This window comes from Hyaloscypha bicolor (assembly GCF_002865645.1).
Source record: "Hyaloscypha bicolor E unplaced genomic scaffold K444scaffold_15, whole genome shotgun sequence".
Lineage (NCBI taxonomy): Eukaryota > Fungi > Ascomycota > Leotiomycetes > Helotiales > Hyaloscyphaceae > Hyaloscypha > Hyaloscypha bicolor.
The window spans coordinates 1,852,881-1,872,785 of record NW_020194517.1 but is presented as its reverse complement, the minus strand read 5'-3'; the positions used below and the strand labels follow the sequence as shown (position 1 = coordinate 1,872,785).

The window sequence follows — 19,905 nt, the reverse complement described above, 5'->3', positions numbered from 1 at the left end:
TAGGAAACCAGTTGACAGAAGCACCCGAGTAAGGTTGCGTCCCTACAAATTGCCTTGCAGGACCCAGGCGGTCTTATCCAGTCACGGTGTCACGGTAGGGGGTCCCAAGCCATTCGGGGCAAACGGCGCATAATTCGGACCGCCAGGGCCAATTAATATACGCCAAGCCTGGCGACTCTTTCACACAAGCGCGAGGGAGTCTCAGAAATTGTTTCGGACAAAACGCTCTGCTACTCGATAAACAAATCAATCTCTGAATTGATCTATGCACCGTCTCCCTAACCTAGCTCCTCTAAGCATCAATGCCACGAGATGTTGACAATGATGTCTGTTTCCTGCTTTATTGTCAATCTGATGGCATTGTTTCACTCGCTTTGATTCATCCGTCGCTTCGCCATTGCTAGTCATGTGTGAGCGCATAAACAATCGCGTCCGATAGGTAATATATATGTACACGCGTTCCGCGAGCTCACCTTGTTTATTTCCTGACAAACCTCTCTTCCGTCCAAGCTGGCTATACGACATAGAGCTGTTGCCTAGAAACGAAGAGATATACCTGCTTTACTCAAATCGATCCTTCCCCGACGCAGATTCAATTATTGAACACATTTCCAACGGTTCAATGCCGTCCGCTCTTCAGATTGTCGGCGTAGCGGCTGGCTCTGCATCAGCGATAGTAGCAGTAGCCGGGTTCGCTTACACATGCTACAAGTGTGCTAAAGCTAAGTATGACGAACGCCAATCGCGCCAACAGCAACAGCAGGATGCTCGTGATGTATTACATCGTTTGCCTTATATACTTGAAACAACTGCTAATATATGTGATATATCTCAGGTAGAAGCAAATGCTTCCGCGATTGTTCCTCGATCCTCACACCAAGCTTCTCTTGGATCCGGGGGGGCACGATCCCAAAGCTTCCACACCGCTCGGTCTTGACGAGGAGGCAAATACCTAAGTGATTTGAGATACAAGTCGAAGCCTCCACTTTCATTCCAACCTGTAAGCTCGAGTTCCGTATACACCCTATATCTGTCAAGGAGAGGAATTAATATATAGTGACTAGGTAAACGGAGCAGAGAAGTTCTACAGACCCTATATGGGACAAAAGAATGCAAGAGGCATATAGCAATTAGACGAGAAGAAGGGCGGGTTATCTTCTGCTCCGAACACCATTTGTACATAATTTTCATAGGTACCTGCAACTTTCTAGATATATCTTTTTGTACAAAGATTTTCATGGGTACTCGTTGTTTTCAGTATACCACGACCGTAGGTGGAAGAGCTGAACTGAGATGTCGCTGAAGTGAATGTCGACCCGCCGAAGGTTCGATTACGAGGTTGGCAGTGGTTTGGCTCGATGCTGCTCCGTTCGGAGGTTCAGCTAGGCGAAATCTAGGGGAAACAGATTAGCTACAATCGAGATAACGCTCTTGTTTCACGACTGACCTAACTGTTGAGATTCGTTGGACGTGGTCCTGGTGATACCGCATCAGAGAGATCCCTCTCTTTATCCATCCTGCACCCATAAACAATTTGTTTGAGCGTTGATTAGAAGGATGCTCAATTTCAAACGTGCCGAAGCCATGCAAAGACAATTCGAGGCACTCATCAAGTAGTGATAGACAGCAAGCCCCTCATTGCCGCAATAGCTGGCTATATGCGACAATGGCACATCGTGAAGCCAGACGGCCGGCCTAACCGAATTTGGTTAGCGCAGGGTGAAGAAGAACAGCCCCGCACCAAAATTCAACGTTGGATCAAGTCAATCGTCAGATTAAATCCACAACGATCTTCATTTGCGATTACCCGAGGGCCAGGGCCTAGCTTACATTAGTACCGCACACTGGCCAACCCTCCCATCTCGCAGCTTTCTTCTACCAGTACTCGAACAGCCATTACCGTAACAGATCCCTCGAGACGAAGAACCGAATATTAATATTACTATGACCTATCCTTCTTACTACCTCGAAACACATATAAAAGGTAATAAAAAGAAGGAAATAGGGATTAGCCGCGGGATTCTTTAGACTTAGTACGAAATCTTGCTAGTTCCTGAGCTCTAGGTCCTGGAGTACTATTCAAATCTTCTCCTATATTATCCAGACTATAATATCTCTTCCGAGGTAGATTATAGCTATAATAGAAGAATTTCCCGTAGTCTGCAAGGTGCTTTTAATTTACTAAGAAGTCTTTGTATTTCTCGAGCTCTACTACTATTATAATACCGTTTACGAAATAATAAATGACCTAATTACGTAATTCCTCAAACTTCTTCCCTAGGTCTTTTACGAGAATATAGTTAATACCTATCTAATAGCCGGTTTTAGAACTTTCGAAGTATACTTTATACTTTGCATATCTTATAATATCTAATCCCGTTATAACCATTTTCTCTTTAACCTATAAGAGACTAGTATTAATATACGCTTCCTACTATATAAGTTCCCCAAGATCCTGGCTACTTGAGGCTTTTGCCTTGGCCACTATAGCTTGAATCTCTTTCTACTCGGCCTCGAGTTTCTGCTTCTCTTTCTCTAGCTATATTAGACGGTTCGTCTCAAATAATTATGCCTTTAATAATCTTATGCGCTCGTTATTATTACCGATATTAAGCTTTAAGCCTACTAACTCTATTTCTCTCTCCTTAATAAATTGCCGTACTATTTCTAGGTCTTTTCCCAGGCCTATTACTTGACTCTTGGAGGCTTCTAGCCTCTTTTTAGCGTCGGCTTTTACTAATTTTAGCTCCTTAATATATGAGCCTAATAGTTGCCTTAAGTCTCCTAGGTCCTGTCTTATCTTCTCTAGTTCCTCTTGCGCCTTGCCTATAGCTTATAGTACTATTCTTGAATTATTTAGTTCTGCCTCTAGGCCATGAACTCGTTCTGCTTCTTTCTATAAGATTTTAGTGTCTGCCTTAACTATTATTAACTCTGCTACGAGCTCTATAATAGCTGCCTTCCCTTGCTAGAGTAGTACTTTATTCTTTGCCTTAGCTATATCTAGCTCTCCCCTAAGGATGCCTATAAGCTCTATCTCTCTCTATATGGCGTCGCGCGCTATCTTTAGGCTTTCTTTAAGGTCCCTAGTAGCTACTTGTTCTTATTATAACTGCTTCTCCGCCTCTGCGAGCTCCTCCTCGAGCCTTTTAATACGTTCCGCCTTTTGCTATTGGCTCTTAGCGGCTGCCCTCGCTATGTCTAGTTCTGCTTAGAGGTTATAGATAGCCCGACCTTCTTGCTCTAAGACTTCTGCTCGTCTGCTTATGACTGCGAGTATCCGGTTGAGATCCGGGGCCTCTATATCGCCTCTAGCGCCGCTCCCGTCTGTAATAGCGAGCCGGGCATTCGGGGCTAGCTTCTGTAACTCGAGTATCTTTACGGGGGGATTCTCGTCTTATGCCGGATTCTTTAGACTATAGATAGTAATAAACTTGGCAATCGACTTTTCCAGGTCTTCGATCTGCGCCTCTACCCCGGGAAGATCTTCGAATAGAAGTTCATCCGGATAGATCGTCACACGATTACTGCTTTTATGGTTTGGCTCAAGTTAGAGTCGTTCTGTAAAAGCGGCACTCAGTATCTCGACCCCTTCTCGAGTCTGCTTAATCCTTGCAAGTATCACGTTTAAGATCCTATCCTTCTTATTAACCGCTTCATTGGATTTAGTTAGGTCTGCGACCTGCTTTTGGCTGAGGAGTGCTAATTCAGCAGCTCTTTGCTAGTAGCCTTGGGATATTTTATTAACGTTTTGATCTTCTGGCCTTCGTATGTCACCCCTTTCCCATTCCACGATTCTCGATCATAGTGCTTCTAATTCTGTCATTGCTCGTTGTGAATATGCGGCAAGCTACTATCGCAATGACTCTGCCGCTAATGCTTGCCTATCACTCTCAGACTTGTACTCCGAGATCCTACGCTCGAATTCTGCGATCATCAAGCGACATTTCTCCAATTCGTCTGCCATCCCTCGTTAATCTTGGTACTGCTTTGCGAGTACGACTTGCATTCCGCGAGCAGATTCGTGATCTGCAATTGTCCTTTCAAGAGCCTCTATCGTCTGCTGACTCTGACGAAGCTTCTCAGCCAATTCCAACTGTTGTCGCGACTCTTCCCGCGTGCGATTTCTCTCTACAGTCTCAAGTTCATCAATTCTGTTCTGGTAATATTGAATTTGCGCGAGTTGCCCCGCTGAACTCTCTCGAGCCTCGGACAGCCTTGCGTTATTGTGCACATTCTCTTCCTGTTGTGCAGCCAATCGCTTCTCGGCATCCTCCAGCCGCAGCGTAATCGCAGCTTGCGCAGCCTCATGTACTGCATTCTGGGCTGCGTTCTGGGCTGCAGTTTGGGCTGCGCTGTTCTGGAGTGCGCGGATGCGTTCGCGAGCTTGATCAAGGCCATTGTTCTGCTCCGGCGCACGCTGGATGTGTCTGTCAGTGGTCTCTAGGTCTACACCACGCCAGAGCGACAGGTCAGCAGGAAGGGCTGGAATTTGAAAGAAGAATTGCAAGATGCTGCGCTTGACAAACAAGTCGGTGATGTACCTCCCACTAGGAGGTGCTTGGCAGATGTTGTGGAAGAAGAAGCAAGGGTTACACTCCTTGAGTGCTCTTTCATATGGCCGCCCGTACCGCCGCTTCTTCTTTACGTTTGAGACGTCCGTGGTCCACCGTGGCGACACGCCTCGACGCGGCTGCTGCCGCGTCACCTGTATTCGATGAAGTAATTCGCAGTGTGACTGGGTTTCGGCTTGGAGGTCGTATTCAAATCTATTTGGTGGTCTAGCTTTTGAGAGCATATCTCGAACGTTTACGCGGTCTGGGTCCTCCTCAAGCAGAAGATTAATCGCCGTTGATTCAAACCCGAAAGCTTTGGCAATCGCGGCAAACCCCCGCTGCCATTCTAGGTCTGGCCCAATGCAGGAAACCTTGTGTTTGCCATCAGTCTTCGGGACGAGATTCGTGAGGCGGGGATAGTTGCGCATCGAGAACATCCAAAGCTATATATATGCTATCTGGAATTGGCCTTCCTCCTCCATGGGGATATTAACCGCCTCCGTCCATCCGTCGGCATATTCCAGCACTACACGGTTCATTGGAGAACCGCGCCACATATGTCGTAGTGCCTCTCTGGTTTGACATCTCGTGGGATCGATGAGGACTTTCATGGCGACGTGACTGTCTTCAAGGTATAACGTATCGGCCAAGAAAGTCCTGATGGAAGTGATCATTCCGTTGACGGCCAGAACGTTCTGTTGAAGCCGCGTTCTGGTAGCGCCTTCACCCACCTGACAAAAGATTGTCCCGTCCTGAAATCCACGCACAATATCTTCTTTATCTGCAAATGATACCATCGGGGCCCTTGCCTCAATTAGTTTTACTGTTGTTGGGTCTATCTTCTCTGCGAGCTCTAGGTCGCCGCTAACGATGAACATCCACGTCCTTTTCATGCTATCGAGGTAATATATAAGTTCCTGTTACCATCAGTGGGTGCTTTTTGAGGCAAGGCTAACGTGATTTACATCGTCGCACTTCAGGCAGTTAATACGCTCTAGAGTTCCCTTGTGAAAAGAATCCCATAACCCTACGAAGGGTCGTAACGCAGCAAGCGCCGCATACAAGGCTGGCCGTTTCTCAATCGCCTTCAAGTCGACCTCCACCCGTTTCGAGCAGAACCCCTTTCTCCACGACCCATCGGTCTCGAGAAAGCGGAAGACGGTCCCATCGTTGTGAGGGATGGACTCGATGTTCCGGTTCTGCTCCTCGACGTCGAACTGAAGATTCAAATCATCTACATTGTCAGCTCGTCATAATTATATCCGAATCCGCATGAATACCTTCATTGAGGAGATCAACAGCCCACCACACATTGTGAGGATAAATATGTTGTCTTGCGGCTTCCAGTCTGTGTTGGCCGTGAGTGTGCGTCAGCACGGCGCCTTGAGGAAGCTCAAGGCGTCGGAGGTTCTCGGTGTCCTGCAAATCTTCGATGGTTGCTCTAGATAGACCCAGCGCCTGGGCGAGAACGGATGGGGATATTTTGGCCCGTATACGGTTCCGTTGAACGTTTGGAAAGCATCCCCGATCTCTGAACTCGTCGAGCCAGAAGTCTACCTTTCTGGATTGAAGCGGAATGGATGGCCGGCCTGTAGGCGGCTCATACTTCAGACTCTCCAATCTCACCAAAGCTACACCCACTCGAGCCCTCTCAGCGAGATGGTCCAGGGACTCTGCGTTTTCCTGTGAGTCTCTCATCCCGCGCAGGACGTACTGAACCGTTCGAGGTCTATCTCCTGCATATATGGCGGCTACATGCCGAGGCCTTCTTTGCTGACTGAGTGCAGATGACAAGCTGGGTGCTGACTGGATTGGATCCCAGCATTATAAAGCAGCAGGCAGTCCTTCTAGAGCATCAAACCGTAAGCATAATGGAGCACGACTCGGGAGCAGTATCTCGAAGAGCAACTGGTATATGGCGCTTGAGAGGCACAGGCCAGGGCGAGAGTGGCGTGCACACCCCATTGAAGATGCCACCGTCCGTTGCTACGTCAGACTCGGTTGGGCGCGAGGATCACATTGATGGCACCTTTGAGTTTGGTGGGATCCGAGTAAAGCTTGTAACGTACAAGTCAATACCTGGAGTAGTCCTGGTCAACGCGTCGAAGACTATGAGCGAGTGGAATACGTTACGCGCGCTTAACCATCCTAACATCGTCGGATTTGATGACGATAACTCTGGCACTGGCCACTGGTTGCCGACAAAGGCTGGGCAAGATGAGACTGATCCGAAGGGGCAGTGTGAACTATACGTCATGAAGCCGCCCTTATCTGTCACAGTTGCGGCCGCTGCAGCCCAGTATCCATGGTCATTACTAGATGTGCGAAGAATTTGCCAAGACGTATGTTATTTAAGAAACTACTTAGCACAGCAATACTAACACAGTACAGACGCTTCACGCTCTTGAATACCTAGCTAGGCAGAATCTCTTACGTGGTAACTTCACTGCAGAACACATACTAGTGACCGGGGAAGGGTTTAAACTTGGTGAGTCTCGGTATTTGAGCGTCTAAAAGTTGCTAAGAAATGGCGTAGCAAATGTTCACCTGTGTCAGGTCGCACAGGACAACTGCGACGTGGGAGATCTTCGATCGGTTGGTCGGATGCTCAAAGAGATCCTCGAAGGGAGTAACCGTGTTCCAGATAATGGAGAATGGATAAGCTTCTATAACGTTGCTATGAAAGAGCTCACTTTTAAGGAATATCGAGACGTGTTGCCTGAATTGCTCGAACGGTATTGGCCCCCGCATGGGGGAGAGTATGAAAATAGATCTCAGGAGGACAGACTTCGTGGAATTGCCTATCTTGTTAGTCAGAGGCAGCGTAATACTTTCCAATGGTAGCTTTAATCTTTTATCTTTGTGCCGATTAGTATATAGAAGGCGTCAGTGTTGTCCTTTGAGCGTTCTGGGCCTTGAACAATTAGATTCCTTTGAAATACTAGTCTAATTTCTACTATATTATAATTTCGACTATATTATAAATTTACTTAATTATGATATCTACTATTTTGTAATTATACGACCAATCAGATCAGCCTCCTCTTTGTACTTTATTGTAATTTGTATTATATTATAGTTTTACTTTATAGTAATTTCTACTATTTTGTAACTCTACGACCAATCAGACGAGCCTCCTCTTTATACTTTATTGTAATTTCTACTACATTATAATTTGTACTCTATTGTAATTTATACTCTATTATAACCTGTACTCTATTATAGGTTTTACTTCATTATACTTTCTACTATATTATAACTTTTGAATCAATTAGCTAAGCCTTGAATACTATATTGTAATTTCTGCTATATTGTACCTTCCAAACCAATTAGTTGAACCTCGAATACTATATTGCAATTTCTACTATATCATAATGAATAGCTTCAATTTCTCTATTATAAAAGATCTTAGATTTGGCCTTAGTAAGCCTGAAATGAAGATAAGCACGTTCAAACATACAAAGCTTTATTATATTTATACATTAATACATATTTAACTCTTCCCTGTTTGTCTCACCTAGACTCTCAAGCATTATGGCATATTATTCCCCAAACCAATATCTTCCTTACGTACCAGAGGTAGATGGAGATCTTCCTCGTCCCCTTCAATCTCATGTCCTTTTGGGTAAATAAGAACAGGTTTTATAAAATATCGAAGTTGAGAACCTGCCATCTAAGGTGAGCTAACGGAGATATACGAGGTGTCTAAAAAAGGGGTTGCACCTTTGGTATTATCATTTTCCAAACGCAAGGCTTTTAAGGCCGCGTGGAATAGGCCTTTATTGAGTGGCCGCATTGTATTTATGTCGTAAGTCACATAGGATCTCTATCTATTTAACATCTCGCATATAAACAATTGGCGATGCTCTAGGGCAGACATCGGTAGCGTTATGTAGCTGACGGTCCTCTTGAAAACCATGAACTCATATTGGCCAGCTAATACATCGAGGCCAAAATCCTGCTTCAGTAACTGATATATTAGAGAGTAAGCTTCTGTATAGAGCCATATTGCAGTATAATATTCTCATTCGGAAAAGAGACAATAATATTAAATAGTCTAACTCACAAACTTCGTGTGGCCGATATAGTTAACCCCAGGCGGTAAACCACCAAGGGGATCTAGCTTACATCTCTAACTGTACCGGAAGTTGTTATGTCTAAACTCGTGAGTCCCGTAGTGATCCATGATACTGTCCAATTGTTTGAGGGGCTCTGGCTCTGAAATTTTGATTATGTTAATGAAATTCTCAATCTCCCAAGGTGTGTAGTGGTCTGTCGGCCGGCACTTCTTACGGAAGCAAGAATAATCCTGTTCCCATTGGGGCATTAATGCGGCCAAATGTACTTCAAAGACCTTGTTTTTGATTATCTTGAAGACTTCCAGTAATAGGTGCGCTATAGATGCCGGTTTCCCATACTTGTGATATAGGCGCAGTATTTGAAATATTAGCTTATAGACACTATATGTATTAAGGTGACTTCCTAATTTTACAGGGTCAACTTCATATGCTTATATTATTGCCGGATCCTCATCGTCATTACGTGATATCTCGTTATAGGTATGCCGAGGAAATATTACTTATTTACCTGTAATACTACTTTTAATCCCATTATTTCATGGGTATAAAGAGATAGCAGAAGGCTTTAATGACATGCTATGCTAGCAAAGGTTATTATTAAGATAACATATTGGAAACGAGCCTTGGAACAAGGCGGTTATTAATACGGTCCGCAAGGTAATAGAGGCAATTATACAGATTAGTTAGCGGTTTGACCTGTTATCTTAATATACTTATTCTTATCTAGTTAAAGCTAGCTTGGTAATTTAATGTCTCTATTAATCCTGTTAGCTCTATATTAAGGAAAATTGCCTGAAATAAACCTGGGAAATCTTGGATATATTTATATATAGATATATTTATTTCTAAGAATAAATTTCCGTAAGGCTTTATATATATATCTTTATAAGTATATCTTTAAATACCAAAGAACTACCTATCCTGGCTAAGATATAATAGATATTATAACTGCCGCTATAATTATCCCTAGAGATATACTTCTCGGGATTATAATCTTAGTATTTTTATAATACTACCTATAAAATAATTCCCTTTCTTATATTAATTCCCGTTATCTTAAGTTCTTTGCTTGCAGATATGCCTCTAATTATCTACTCTATTAATACCTTAGAAATATGGGCATTACTATATTACTTTATCTAATTAGTTTTCTTTCTATACTTGTAATTAATACCATAATTCTCGCTATTTCTAAGGGCCGAGTAGTACTAATAAAATAATCTAGTAAAGCTATTTTAATTAATCTGATTTTGCTCTTACTATATAGTAGACCTAATATATTCTCTGAGTATATCTATATATTATAATAGTTCAAGAATTTCATTTATAGATAGCTTAGTATTATTGCTATAGTCAAATATACCGTTTACTTAATAGCTGCTTTGAGTCTAATTTGCCCTGGTATATGTCATTTCATATCTATATTAAGTATAGCAGGTCTTACTATAAGTTATAATTAAGTCTGGTTAAAGGTTCCCATACTAAAAACGCTCCAGGCTACTATTAGTATAGCTATCTTAGGTATATTTTTATTATCGTTTATTTAATACCATATATATGAATTATTTCTAAATACTTATATAGCCTTAACTATTATTATAATAGTTATGATCTTCTTATATCTTGCCTCCTTTAATTTTTTATAACTATTAATTATTCTCCTTATTATTACAGGCTCGCTATATGCTATACTTATTATAGTTCAAATAGGAATCTCTCTATAAAATAGAGCCGAAGTCAGGATCTTTAAAGAAAATGGATTACTAAAGGCTAATATTACCCTGGCTAGGCCTTATTAAGTTCGTACGGACTAATATATCTTCTTGCGAGTTCCTTCTATATTAGTACTCTCTATTAATAAATTATATTCCTTTTTTATAGTATTATGGGATTAGGATAAGGAAAACAAGGCCAGGAATATTACTACTCTCCTCTAATAGCGGAAGGGATTTACTCGGCTTCTCCAGGTATAACCTATAGTAATAAGAGCCTTCCTTAAAGGCCTATACGGGGAGTTACCCTTGGCCGAGAATTATGGTAATATTATTCTCTTTATATCGGGAATTAGCGTTATAGCTTATTTAGGATATATTAAGTAATTATTTAATACCCGAGATTAAGGGCCTACTAAGATCCAGGTAATAAGTCTCCTATAGGAAGTCGACGAAATTGAGCTATAGGATGTGGCTATTAAGATAGTATATAAGCTACTCGACTAAGATATAGACTAATATAATAGGGAGATGCCTAATTAGAAAAATGCAAGGAGTTAATTTGTGAGCTCTATTAACTAGTGCCATAGTATATATAGCTAATCCTTGCGGACTAGGTCTTTTAATATACTATATTCGTTTAATATTACGGGCTTAACTAGCCTGAGAAATCTAGCGAATTAATAAGAGGTTATTAATACTAGAAATTTGGAGCTTTGAATACCGCTAGTATACTTATATAGGAACTAACTAATATAGAAGTTTAGGGCTAGCGTTATATACGTACTTTAATCTCTGGTAAGTAGTTCTATAATCGGACTAGAGAGATACTAACTAAGTATAGTCTATACTAATTATAAGATAACTAATATGATCCGGTTAGCTTATATAAGTACGCTTGAGGTAGAGGAAGCTAGGAGAGAGGAGGTCGTATTATATACTTATAATTTCTATCTAGATACTTGAATTATAGTAATGGCTTCTATATATAATATCCGTATTAAATTATATTTAAGTTCCTCGAAGATAGCTTATATAGGATAGTAAAGTTAAGAATGGCTTGTAGTAATATAAACGTGTATTAATTAGATAGTTTTAAAATATCTAAGGAAATAACCTTATTATAATTTCTTATAAGGATATAATTATATAAGGACTTTATACTCCATATTAGCTCTTTCTTGCTAATCCAAAAACTTGCCTTACCTATACTCCGGGTAGTATAGTAAAAGTCTGCGGCTATTAACCGAGCGCTAGGAATTACTAGCTTTATACTAATAATTAATACTAGCTCCGGGTATATTCTCAAATCATACTTAGTAGTTTCCAGAATCTTTTTATTATCTAGGTAAGGCTTGCCATATAAAAGTATATTAGGTCTTAGCCTACTAATATTTAATAATCGCTTGCCCTTTAATATCCGGGCTTAACTTCTTTGCAAGTACCTTTAATAGTATAGCAAATCGGAACCTTGGAATAGATATGGCTTATACTCATATACCTAGTTATATATCCCGTATTATACTTGATTAGCTCGACTATAGAGGCATATTATCTTAGTATTGAGATTAGGTAATAGGCGCTTAATATAATTAATATTCTATATATAGTACCGAAAATAAGGGCAAGTCTATATAAGCTTGTCTATAACCTTGTGGAAAGGCAAAGGCTCGGTCGAATCCGAATACAGGCGTTTATATATATTACGGACTATAAAGTAGAAGCTGGTTATCTCGTCGGAAGAGAAATAGAGAGAGCGGTTAAATAAGGTCTATTTAGATTTCCGTATATTATTAAAGGTAGGAACTAGGTAAATTAGTATTAATAAAGGGATTTATAACCTAGCTTTAACTCATAACCTATACTAATAGAGATGCCGGCCCCGCTAATAATAATAATCTTTTTACTCGATTATACGAGCTCCCTTAATTAGCTAGGGTTATCCAGGGGTTCGCTAATAGTCTGAAGCGATCCTCTTATTTTTCGGGCTCTCTTTCTAATTCGGTACTTCTCGTTAATTAGTCCCTGAATAGAAGCTATCTATTTGGGCGAATCCACATTATTATTAATTATAATTAGCCGGTCTATTCTACGATTAGTAAGGCTTTATAATACTATATCTGGACCTCCTATCTCGAGAACTTTCCTAAGGAAATACCCGCCTCTTCCTTAACTTAGAGGCCGTAGTCAAATTATTATATATCTTCTGAGTCCTCTTTAAACCAATATTAGCATAAAGTATATATTAATTATTATAGCATTTTACTAAGTCGGATTCTGCAGATGCTATCTTTATAATAAAATGAAATAGTAAGGATCTTTGAAAAAAATGGAAAGGAAGCTAGTAGTAAAGTGGTTTAGAGGGGGGAGTACTGCCCTCTTATACTTTGAATAGAGGGTCCAATGGCGCAGCTGTAATAAGCTCGAAGATCCACCCTACTAATATAGTTGCATGAACCTTTCATAGGATACCTTTAGCTCGGAGATATTAACTCGTTAGAGAACGGTAAGACAGAGGCCTGCACCGTCGGTTTCTCGATCAGGAACCCCCTTGCCGGTAATAGCATGCAGCGCTCATTATATCAAATGCCCTCGGATTTGACAATGGACTACGGCTAATACGTACGGGCAGCGACTGATAGTATCCAGGAAGAAGTGGCGTAATCCAAATTCGGACGAAAGTCGGTTTCCCTGCAGTGCACCCATTAAAGCTCACGTATTATCATTCTCGATCCTCCAAATCTTGCGAGCTTTTGAATCTTGTTTCTATTCCATAAGGAAATGGATATTATTAGATAGGTCTATAAGCTTCCTCTTGCTTCCCATTCCATCCGTACGGAGGTATCCCTTATGGCTAAGCAGCGGGCTGTGCCGGCGTTAATATATTATACATGGTGCGTAATCTGCCTCGGATTGAGCCGAAGTCTTTGGAAGACGACCAAGGCGCCTTGTAATGGCAGAGTTGACCCATCGACAAAGGCTTCGGCTTCCCTCCAGTGCAAATTGCACGATAATGTATGCCACAAGAGGTATGGTATGTATGCCGTCGCAGCCGGGTACGTCTGAAAGGCTTCAGATACTGGCGAGAGTTAAGGACGGTTGGATTAATAAAGTATTGCTTTAATATGACCCTCGATTATTCGCCTGCTTTGAAATTAGCAATATAGATACAAATACCACCCAAACGTACTGTGAGCTTATATTATAGACTTCCTCTCGTACTATACCTTGTATTATAGAATCAATACATACGTTTACTCAAACTCTTATATATGGTATTATATGGAGATGGCGCAGTCATTTGTACGGTACCGTAGGGAGCACGATATAGTAACTGGCGCTATACCGTATACGATTTGCGTATAGGACGTTATGTGGCCTCGGTGCAATGGAAACAGCTTATATCTCGAGGAGGATTGGTATTAATGGTAATAGTAGTAGTAGCTTAATATTGCGAACTTGGTTTGCGGACCGCCAACTCATTCGGAGCTTCAAACTTTTGCCTTATAATGAGCTAATAATAAGGTGTGCTTGATTAATCGAGGCGTCAAGTTGCAAGTACTACAAAGTAATCTATAGTAGAGGTCGTTATTAGAAGAGTATAGAAAACGAAATTGGCAATGTTGCGATATTGAAATTGTAGGGCAGTCACGTGCTTCAATCCAAATCAAAGACTGGATTAATAACTCTGGATAACTGAGAGGAGGCTAGAAAACTCCTAGTAATTAGTATAATATAGTATATCTAATAGTAGCAAGACGGCTCAGGTAGTCCTCAGCTAGATACTAGATATAGCAAGAAGAGTAGATAATGTCAAAGATTCCCCCTTTCCCGCCAAGCTTGTGGTGCCGTAAAGCAATCCCTCCTTCTATTTTCGGCTTAGCGGTACTCACAATTTTTATCTGTAATTACCGCTAATCCAAATTTGCCTAGTATATGGAAACTTCTCAAAGGGATATCCGGATATTGTCTATAGTACTTTGCAGAAATGCAATACTCAAAGAACCACCGTATTATGGAAGAGGTTATTCAAACCTTGCTATGCCGAGTAATTGGCGAAGTGCTAATACCCTGTGGATTAAGTAATAGAAACGATAAGCTACTCGTACTTAATAATGGAATTGCTTATATTTCTAGAATTAGTAAGTAGTTAACCAGACCTATACTTTACTTTATTGCTAACCCTATTACTATTAATCAAATCCGACTTAATACTGGAATCAAGAGAGATTTGAAACCAGAGGACTTTGTATTTATATATATATATAAGTCGAATCGCCTCAAATCTTCTACCCAAAAACGATAATTTGATAATCTGGAGGGCTTAATAAGTCCTTGCAAGAGGAAATAGAAGTCCAGGTCTACAGATAAGCCTGTCAAAAAGCCAGCTACTATTAATGAGTCTAGCGCCGATATGGATACGGAGGTCGGCATATCCTCTGGAGCCGATGAGCCTATTACCGATGCGATAGCAGAGGATGCAGCGGTCGTTACGCCGGCTGCTGTTAATGAGGCCGGTATTGATATAGCTGCAGAGGATACAGTAGTCGATACACCGGCTGCTATTAATGAGCCCGGTACCGATGCGGCTATAGAGGACGTAGCGGTCGGCACATCTTCTGGAGCCGATGAGCCTGCCACCGATACGGCTGCAGAGGATATAACCGTTATTATATCTTCTGGAGCCGGTGAGCCTGCTACCGATGCGGCTGTAGAGGATGCAGCGGTTGGTACACCTTCTGGAGCCGGTAAGCCTGCTACTAATGCGGCTGCAGAGGATATAACGGTTGGTACCCCCTCAGGACAGACGGATAACTCAAGCGCCGAATCATCCTCTACGACAGAGAATATGCAGATAGGAGCCCAGCCAAGCCTGCTGCTCCCGTACCCATTACCTACTATAGCAGATTTGTTATATCCTGAGAATGCAATTCATATTGCAACCTCTGTACTCCTGGAGTTGGTAAATTGATATAATAGGATCGGATGATTCGGTAACCTTACTAAAGAGAAAATGGTAATAATAAACCCTTCCAAGATTCGTTTATTTATGAACTAGCTTACTAGCTTGGAATATAAAGCTATAGTTTATTCTATCTCGAAGAGAAACGCAAAGTATATAGCTAACAGGATTTAATTCGATAGTAATGAAAGCGCCTATTGGGATATAATCTTGAAAGGCGTCAAATTCGTTAATCCCGCGACCTTGCCCGAAGGATTATCTAAGGAATCCCTTAATAGTATTAGCGTGGCTGAGAAGGCCGTAGTAAAAACTTTTATGATTAGTACTGGCCTTGGAACGAGCCCAGAAAACCAGCGGCTATATCGTAACTTCTGGAAAGCCTTGTCCGATATACGGAGAGCAGGTATTGAGATGATTACTTATTACCGAACTCCTGAGTTTACCGAATACTGTAAAATATACCCGAAAAGATCGGACATTTCTCTTATTAATACTATTGTATTCTGGGAAAAAGTTTACGGACCTCAAATTAACTAGCTTGAGAGCCGAGTATTTGAATATTATAAAGGAGATTTTTCGGGCAAGTCCCGTTTTATATAAAAACATATTACCGAGAGACTTAAGATTACGGAGTTCTTATGGAATAACGCTTCTAATAAGTAGTACTCGAATAATAAAGAAGCTGCTTTTAAGCTTATAATAGTAGTTAAAGTAAATTCGTCTAAGAGTCTAGCAAGCCTTTTTAATAATTATACTAATACGTAATAGTATTGGAATAAAGCTCTCTTTATATCTCTTTTGCCAAACGGCGATAATTTCCTTAATATCTGTCCTATTATCCTAGTATTTCCAGGGGATTTCTTAGGTATCTATTCTGGAACCGTCCGATTCTCAGAGAAGCCTAATGCTTTATATGGTATTCCCAAACCTGAACCAAAACTTTGGCTAGACTACTTATAGAGTACTAGGACCCTTAACCAGATATAAGTTTTAAAGCCTGATAATAATACGAATATATATCTATACTAGGAGGCTATTAATAAGCAGAATGAAATAGGCCCTTGCGAGTTATAGAGGGTCTTGGTTATAGCTAGGAAGGCTATTATACTCTTTTAACCGCTTGTCCGTATTACTTCTCGAAATAAATAATATCTTCTATACCAGGGATTGGGATTCGCAAAGAAAGGCTTTATGAAAAGTACCTTGGTAATAAAGTTAAAGACTTAACTTATAGAGGTAAGAGTGGCTAAGAATTCTGGTTTTAATTCGTGAGTTTAAGGCTTATATTACGTAATACTCTGGATTCTGGTTAAGGTTAGGAAGTACCCAGATAAGAGCTATATATATTATAGTTCTTAGCAGTATATCTTTATAAATTAGTATTATTTTATAGATTAGTTTTTTTGTAATTATAATACTATTAATAAGTAGAGACTTGATTGACTTTCTGGCTAGTATAATTCAGATTGAGCTATATTATAACAGATGTGCTTATAGGGTTTCTTGCCCTAATCCCTATAACCTATATTCCGATAACTAACTATCTGTTAAGCTTATATAATCCGAGTAACTATAGCATCTTATTACTTTATATAGGAGTAACTAATACAGGTCCTTGGCTAATTCTTTATTTGATTGCCGTTACCGTAGGTTATCTTCAAGATTAGCGGCTGGCTATTCTTTCTTTACCCGACCATTTAACTAGGCTAGTTAAGGGCTAATAGATATATATGGTAGATTAGTCATACTAACAGATATATATAGTGGATCCGTTTCGGTAGTTCTGGTAGTACTAATAGAAATAGATCTATTTAGTAATTATACTAATAAGAGTAACCCCTATCTCTATTCTACTCTTCCGTAAAGTATTACTAGAGTACTAATATATTATACTTATTAGTTTAAAAGAGTGAATCCTGCTAGTAAAATAGATATTTCATTCTAGTTAGTATATTTTCAGGGTTTTTATAACCGCCTACCTGTAAGGAAGTCTTATTTCCTCTCGTCTTTTGCTCTCTAAACTTGGATATTATAGGGTTCCTAAAGAGTTCTAAATATAGAATCGCAAGATAGTTTAATCTTGCCCTACTAAAAAAGGCTCAGTAATCCTTGGGAACTTCTTAATACCCATATATTACAAGAATCAAGGAATACCTCTAAGAATAAAGGTAATATTAATTAGAAGAGCTATAATATAGGCAGTATTAATAAGGCTTTTTAATTAATTTAAACGAGAGACGTTTTTTATATGGTTTAATCTCTATATACTCACCTATAGAGAAGGTAGGGAACCAAGAGCTAATCACGTGAACCAAACTATAGAAGTTATAAGGAGAAGCCTCTATCAGGAGAATTTTCTCCGGAGTATTGTAATATGTAACAAAAATCAAAAATCAAAACATTTCTATATAAAATTTTTATAGAGGTTATATTTAATCCCGGCCAGTATCTGGGTTCCGGACTCCCTCTTTATATAGTACTAGTAATTATCTATATATGGAATTGTTTTATTATATATTACACTTTTCAGATTAGATAATTAATTAGGTGAGACCATATAATAAAGGCCATTTTTTGTTATATATTACAGAAAAAAAACCGGCAATACTATTAGACTACCTTATCTGGGGCAATCAAGCCACTCCTTTATATGGGGATCAGGATTAGGGTCCATAGTTCTGCAGGTATTAATAATTCTATCTAATAGGTTATACCTCTTTATATATACGCCATTTTCTATAATATATAATAAATATTGCATTTATTCTCCCTAATATTACTAATAATCCAAAGTCTTTTAGTACTCTTATATAGTAGTCCTCTCTATTTATATTATCCCTGCTAGCCCTGTACCCATACCTATTCTCTCCCCAGGTTTCTGCCTGTAGATTACATATAACGGCATATAACTATAAACCCACTTATCTATATATCCCTTTCTAACTTCTACTAACCTCGTCTCTACCTGTTCTCGACTCTACTTTAGGCCCCTGGTTAATGGCCCTAGTATAATCGGCTAAGTACCGTCAAGTAGGATCGCCCTCCAGGACCGCCCTACTATCTTTAATGCCTTGTTCTTTGGCCACCTGCCTATTAATACGTGAAAGATTTAGGTTATTATATTAATGAATCCTGTATTACATATATATTAGCTAGTAGTAATATGGCATTGGAGTTAATACCCAAGCTAGCGAGTTCTTCGCTAACGAGGTCCTAGTAATATATAACTGGATAACCCAGTAGTATGCTTTAATTATAGTAATAGGAACGGTAGTAGATTTCTTATGTCTCTATCTATCCTCCCGGCTTGAGATATCTATTAATATTAGAAAATACTAGTCCTTACTATAGTATGCCAGACTCACTCTAACGCTTGCCATATTAGTCTGGGCTAGTCCCGAATAGCCATAACTATATATCGAGAGTATATATAATTAAAGTAGCTTTTTGGGTATAATTATAGACTTTTAATATTATTAACTATAAACCTGACGTTTAGTAGAACCCAGACTGGCTGGATAGGACTCAAATTAATACCTAAAATATTAGTACTAGAGTATTAATATCCTACTATAGAGAAGTCAGCCTGGGTCCCGTCCAAGTTCACTAATTAACTCACTATTAATAGCTCATATTCCAGTGCCTGTATCTATATTAAGAATATTTTATGGATTTGCCTTTATAGGTATAAAGTAGAGTTAGTAGCAGAAGCTTGCTATTAGAGTATATACCAGATTCTCCCTATCTTGCTCTGAGTTATTATTCGGAAAATTGTAGCTCCCTTTATAAAACCGGTAGTATTAATGACTATTCTCGAATATATAGTCCCTAATACTTGATATTAATAATAATAATACCGTACTAATACTATCTGTTTTATAGCCTGTATTACTCATGCTATTGCCATTATTAATATTAATTGAGGTCTCTGCTTATAGTACCGCTTGCTATTCTTTGGATAGCCTTATAGAGATTGCGGAATTGCTCGAGAGGGCAGTTATATAGGCGGCTGCGGGATTATATCCTTAATAGATATTATAAGAAGAGAAAACATTAAAGGGGAGAGGACATACCTTAATCTCTTAGATAAAGCGTCTGTTAAAGCTCGAGATCGGGCTGTAATATCTATTATTACTATATATCTATTTACTTCTTTATACTCTAATAGCAATCGCCAAGCTCTAGGGATACTAATTACCGGTATAAGGGTGGGAAGTAAGACATAATAAATTGCGAATCTTGTCGAAAAGTACAGCCGTATACTAATAACAGAAAATATTATTTTGGAAGAATATAAATAGATAATCTTTTAAAAAACCGTTAGATTTTATCTAAAATCAAATGCCTTGATTTGAGTCCGGATAAAGAATTCATTATATTATTTATAGTACCATTTAAGAATAGCTCTTTTAATAATATAGAGAATATTAAAGCTCTAGTAATATTAGTAAGGAGGTTTTAATAATATAGCTTGGGGCTATTAATAAAAGATAGAAGCCAGCTATTAAGGGTCTGGTCCCTTATAGACTAGAGTATATTAAATATCTTGGACTTACAGGAGATAATCCCCTGGCTACAAACTTTAAAAGGGTAAA

General features: G+C 39.6%; 4 protein-coding genes across 4 annotated transcripts; 2 read left to right on the top strand and 2 right to left on the bottom strand.

Annotated features, from left to right (window-relative positions):
- Positions 1 to 3,973: 3,973 nt before the first annotated feature.
- K444DRAFT_659468 (uncharacterized protein) lies at positions 3,974 to 6,254 on the bottom strand (the record flags this gene model as incomplete). Its single annotated transcript, XM_024886354.1, has 5 exons — positions 3,974 to 4,999; positions 5,051 to 5,287; positions 5,324 to 5,450; positions 5,619 to 5,790; positions 5,837 to 6,254. The coding sequence occupies 5 exons, from the start codon at positions 6,252 to 6,254 to the stop codon at positions 3,974 to 3,976; spliced, it is 1,980 nt and encodes a 659-aa protein (XP_024743205.1).
- A 308-nt stretch (positions 6,255 to 6,562) lies between these two features.
- Positions 6,563 to 7,425, top strand: K444DRAFT_607726 (uncharacterized protein). The gene is made up of 3 exons (XM_024879226.1): positions 6,563 to 6,898; positions 6,948 to 7,044; positions 7,093 to 7,425. Exons 1-3 carry the CDS (start codon positions 6,668 to 6,670, stop codon positions 7,398 to 7,400), a joined length of 636 nt encoding a protein of 211 aa, XP_024743204.1. The 5' UTR covers positions 6,563 to 6,667; the 3' UTR covers positions 7,401 to 7,425.
- Positions 7,426 to 11,428: 4,003 nt separating this feature from the next.
- K444DRAFT_517460 (uncharacterized protein) lies at positions 11,429 to 11,898 on the bottom strand (the record flags this gene model as incomplete). Its single annotated transcript, XM_024873776.1, has 2 exons — positions 11,429 to 11,758; positions 11,779 to 11,898. Coding segments are annotated over 2 exons (450 nt in total), but the record flags the coding sequence as incomplete, so codon positions are not given.
- Positions 11,899 to 14,761: 2,863 nt separating this feature from the next.
- Positions 14,762 to 15,319, top strand: K444DRAFT_624790 (uncharacterized protein; the record flags this gene model as incomplete). The annotated part of the gene is made up of 1 exon (XM_024882451.1): positions 14,762 to 15,319. The coding sequence occupies one exon, from the start codon at positions 14,762 to 14,764 to the stop codon at positions 15,317 to 15,319; it is 558 nt and encodes a 185-aa protein (XP_024743202.1).
- Positions 15,320 to 19,905: the final 4,586 nt, after the last annotated feature.

What these genes read in the sequence shown, in the direction of transcription:
- K444DRAFT_607726 (XM_024879226.1), top strand. Translation starts at nt 6,668, where the DNA reads ATGAGCGAGTGGAATACGTTACGCGCGCTTAACCATCCTAACATCGTC. An exon ending in TGCGAAGAATTTGCCAAGAC is followed by an intron (nt 6,899 to 6,947) that starts GTATGTTATTTA and finishes AACACAGTACAG; the next exon opens with ACGCTTCACGCTCTTGAATA. An exon ending in CGGGGAAGGGTTTAAACTTG is followed by an intron (nt 7,045 to 7,092) that starts GTGAGTCTCGGT and finishes GAAATGGCGTAG; the next exon opens with CAAATGTTCACCTGTGTCAG.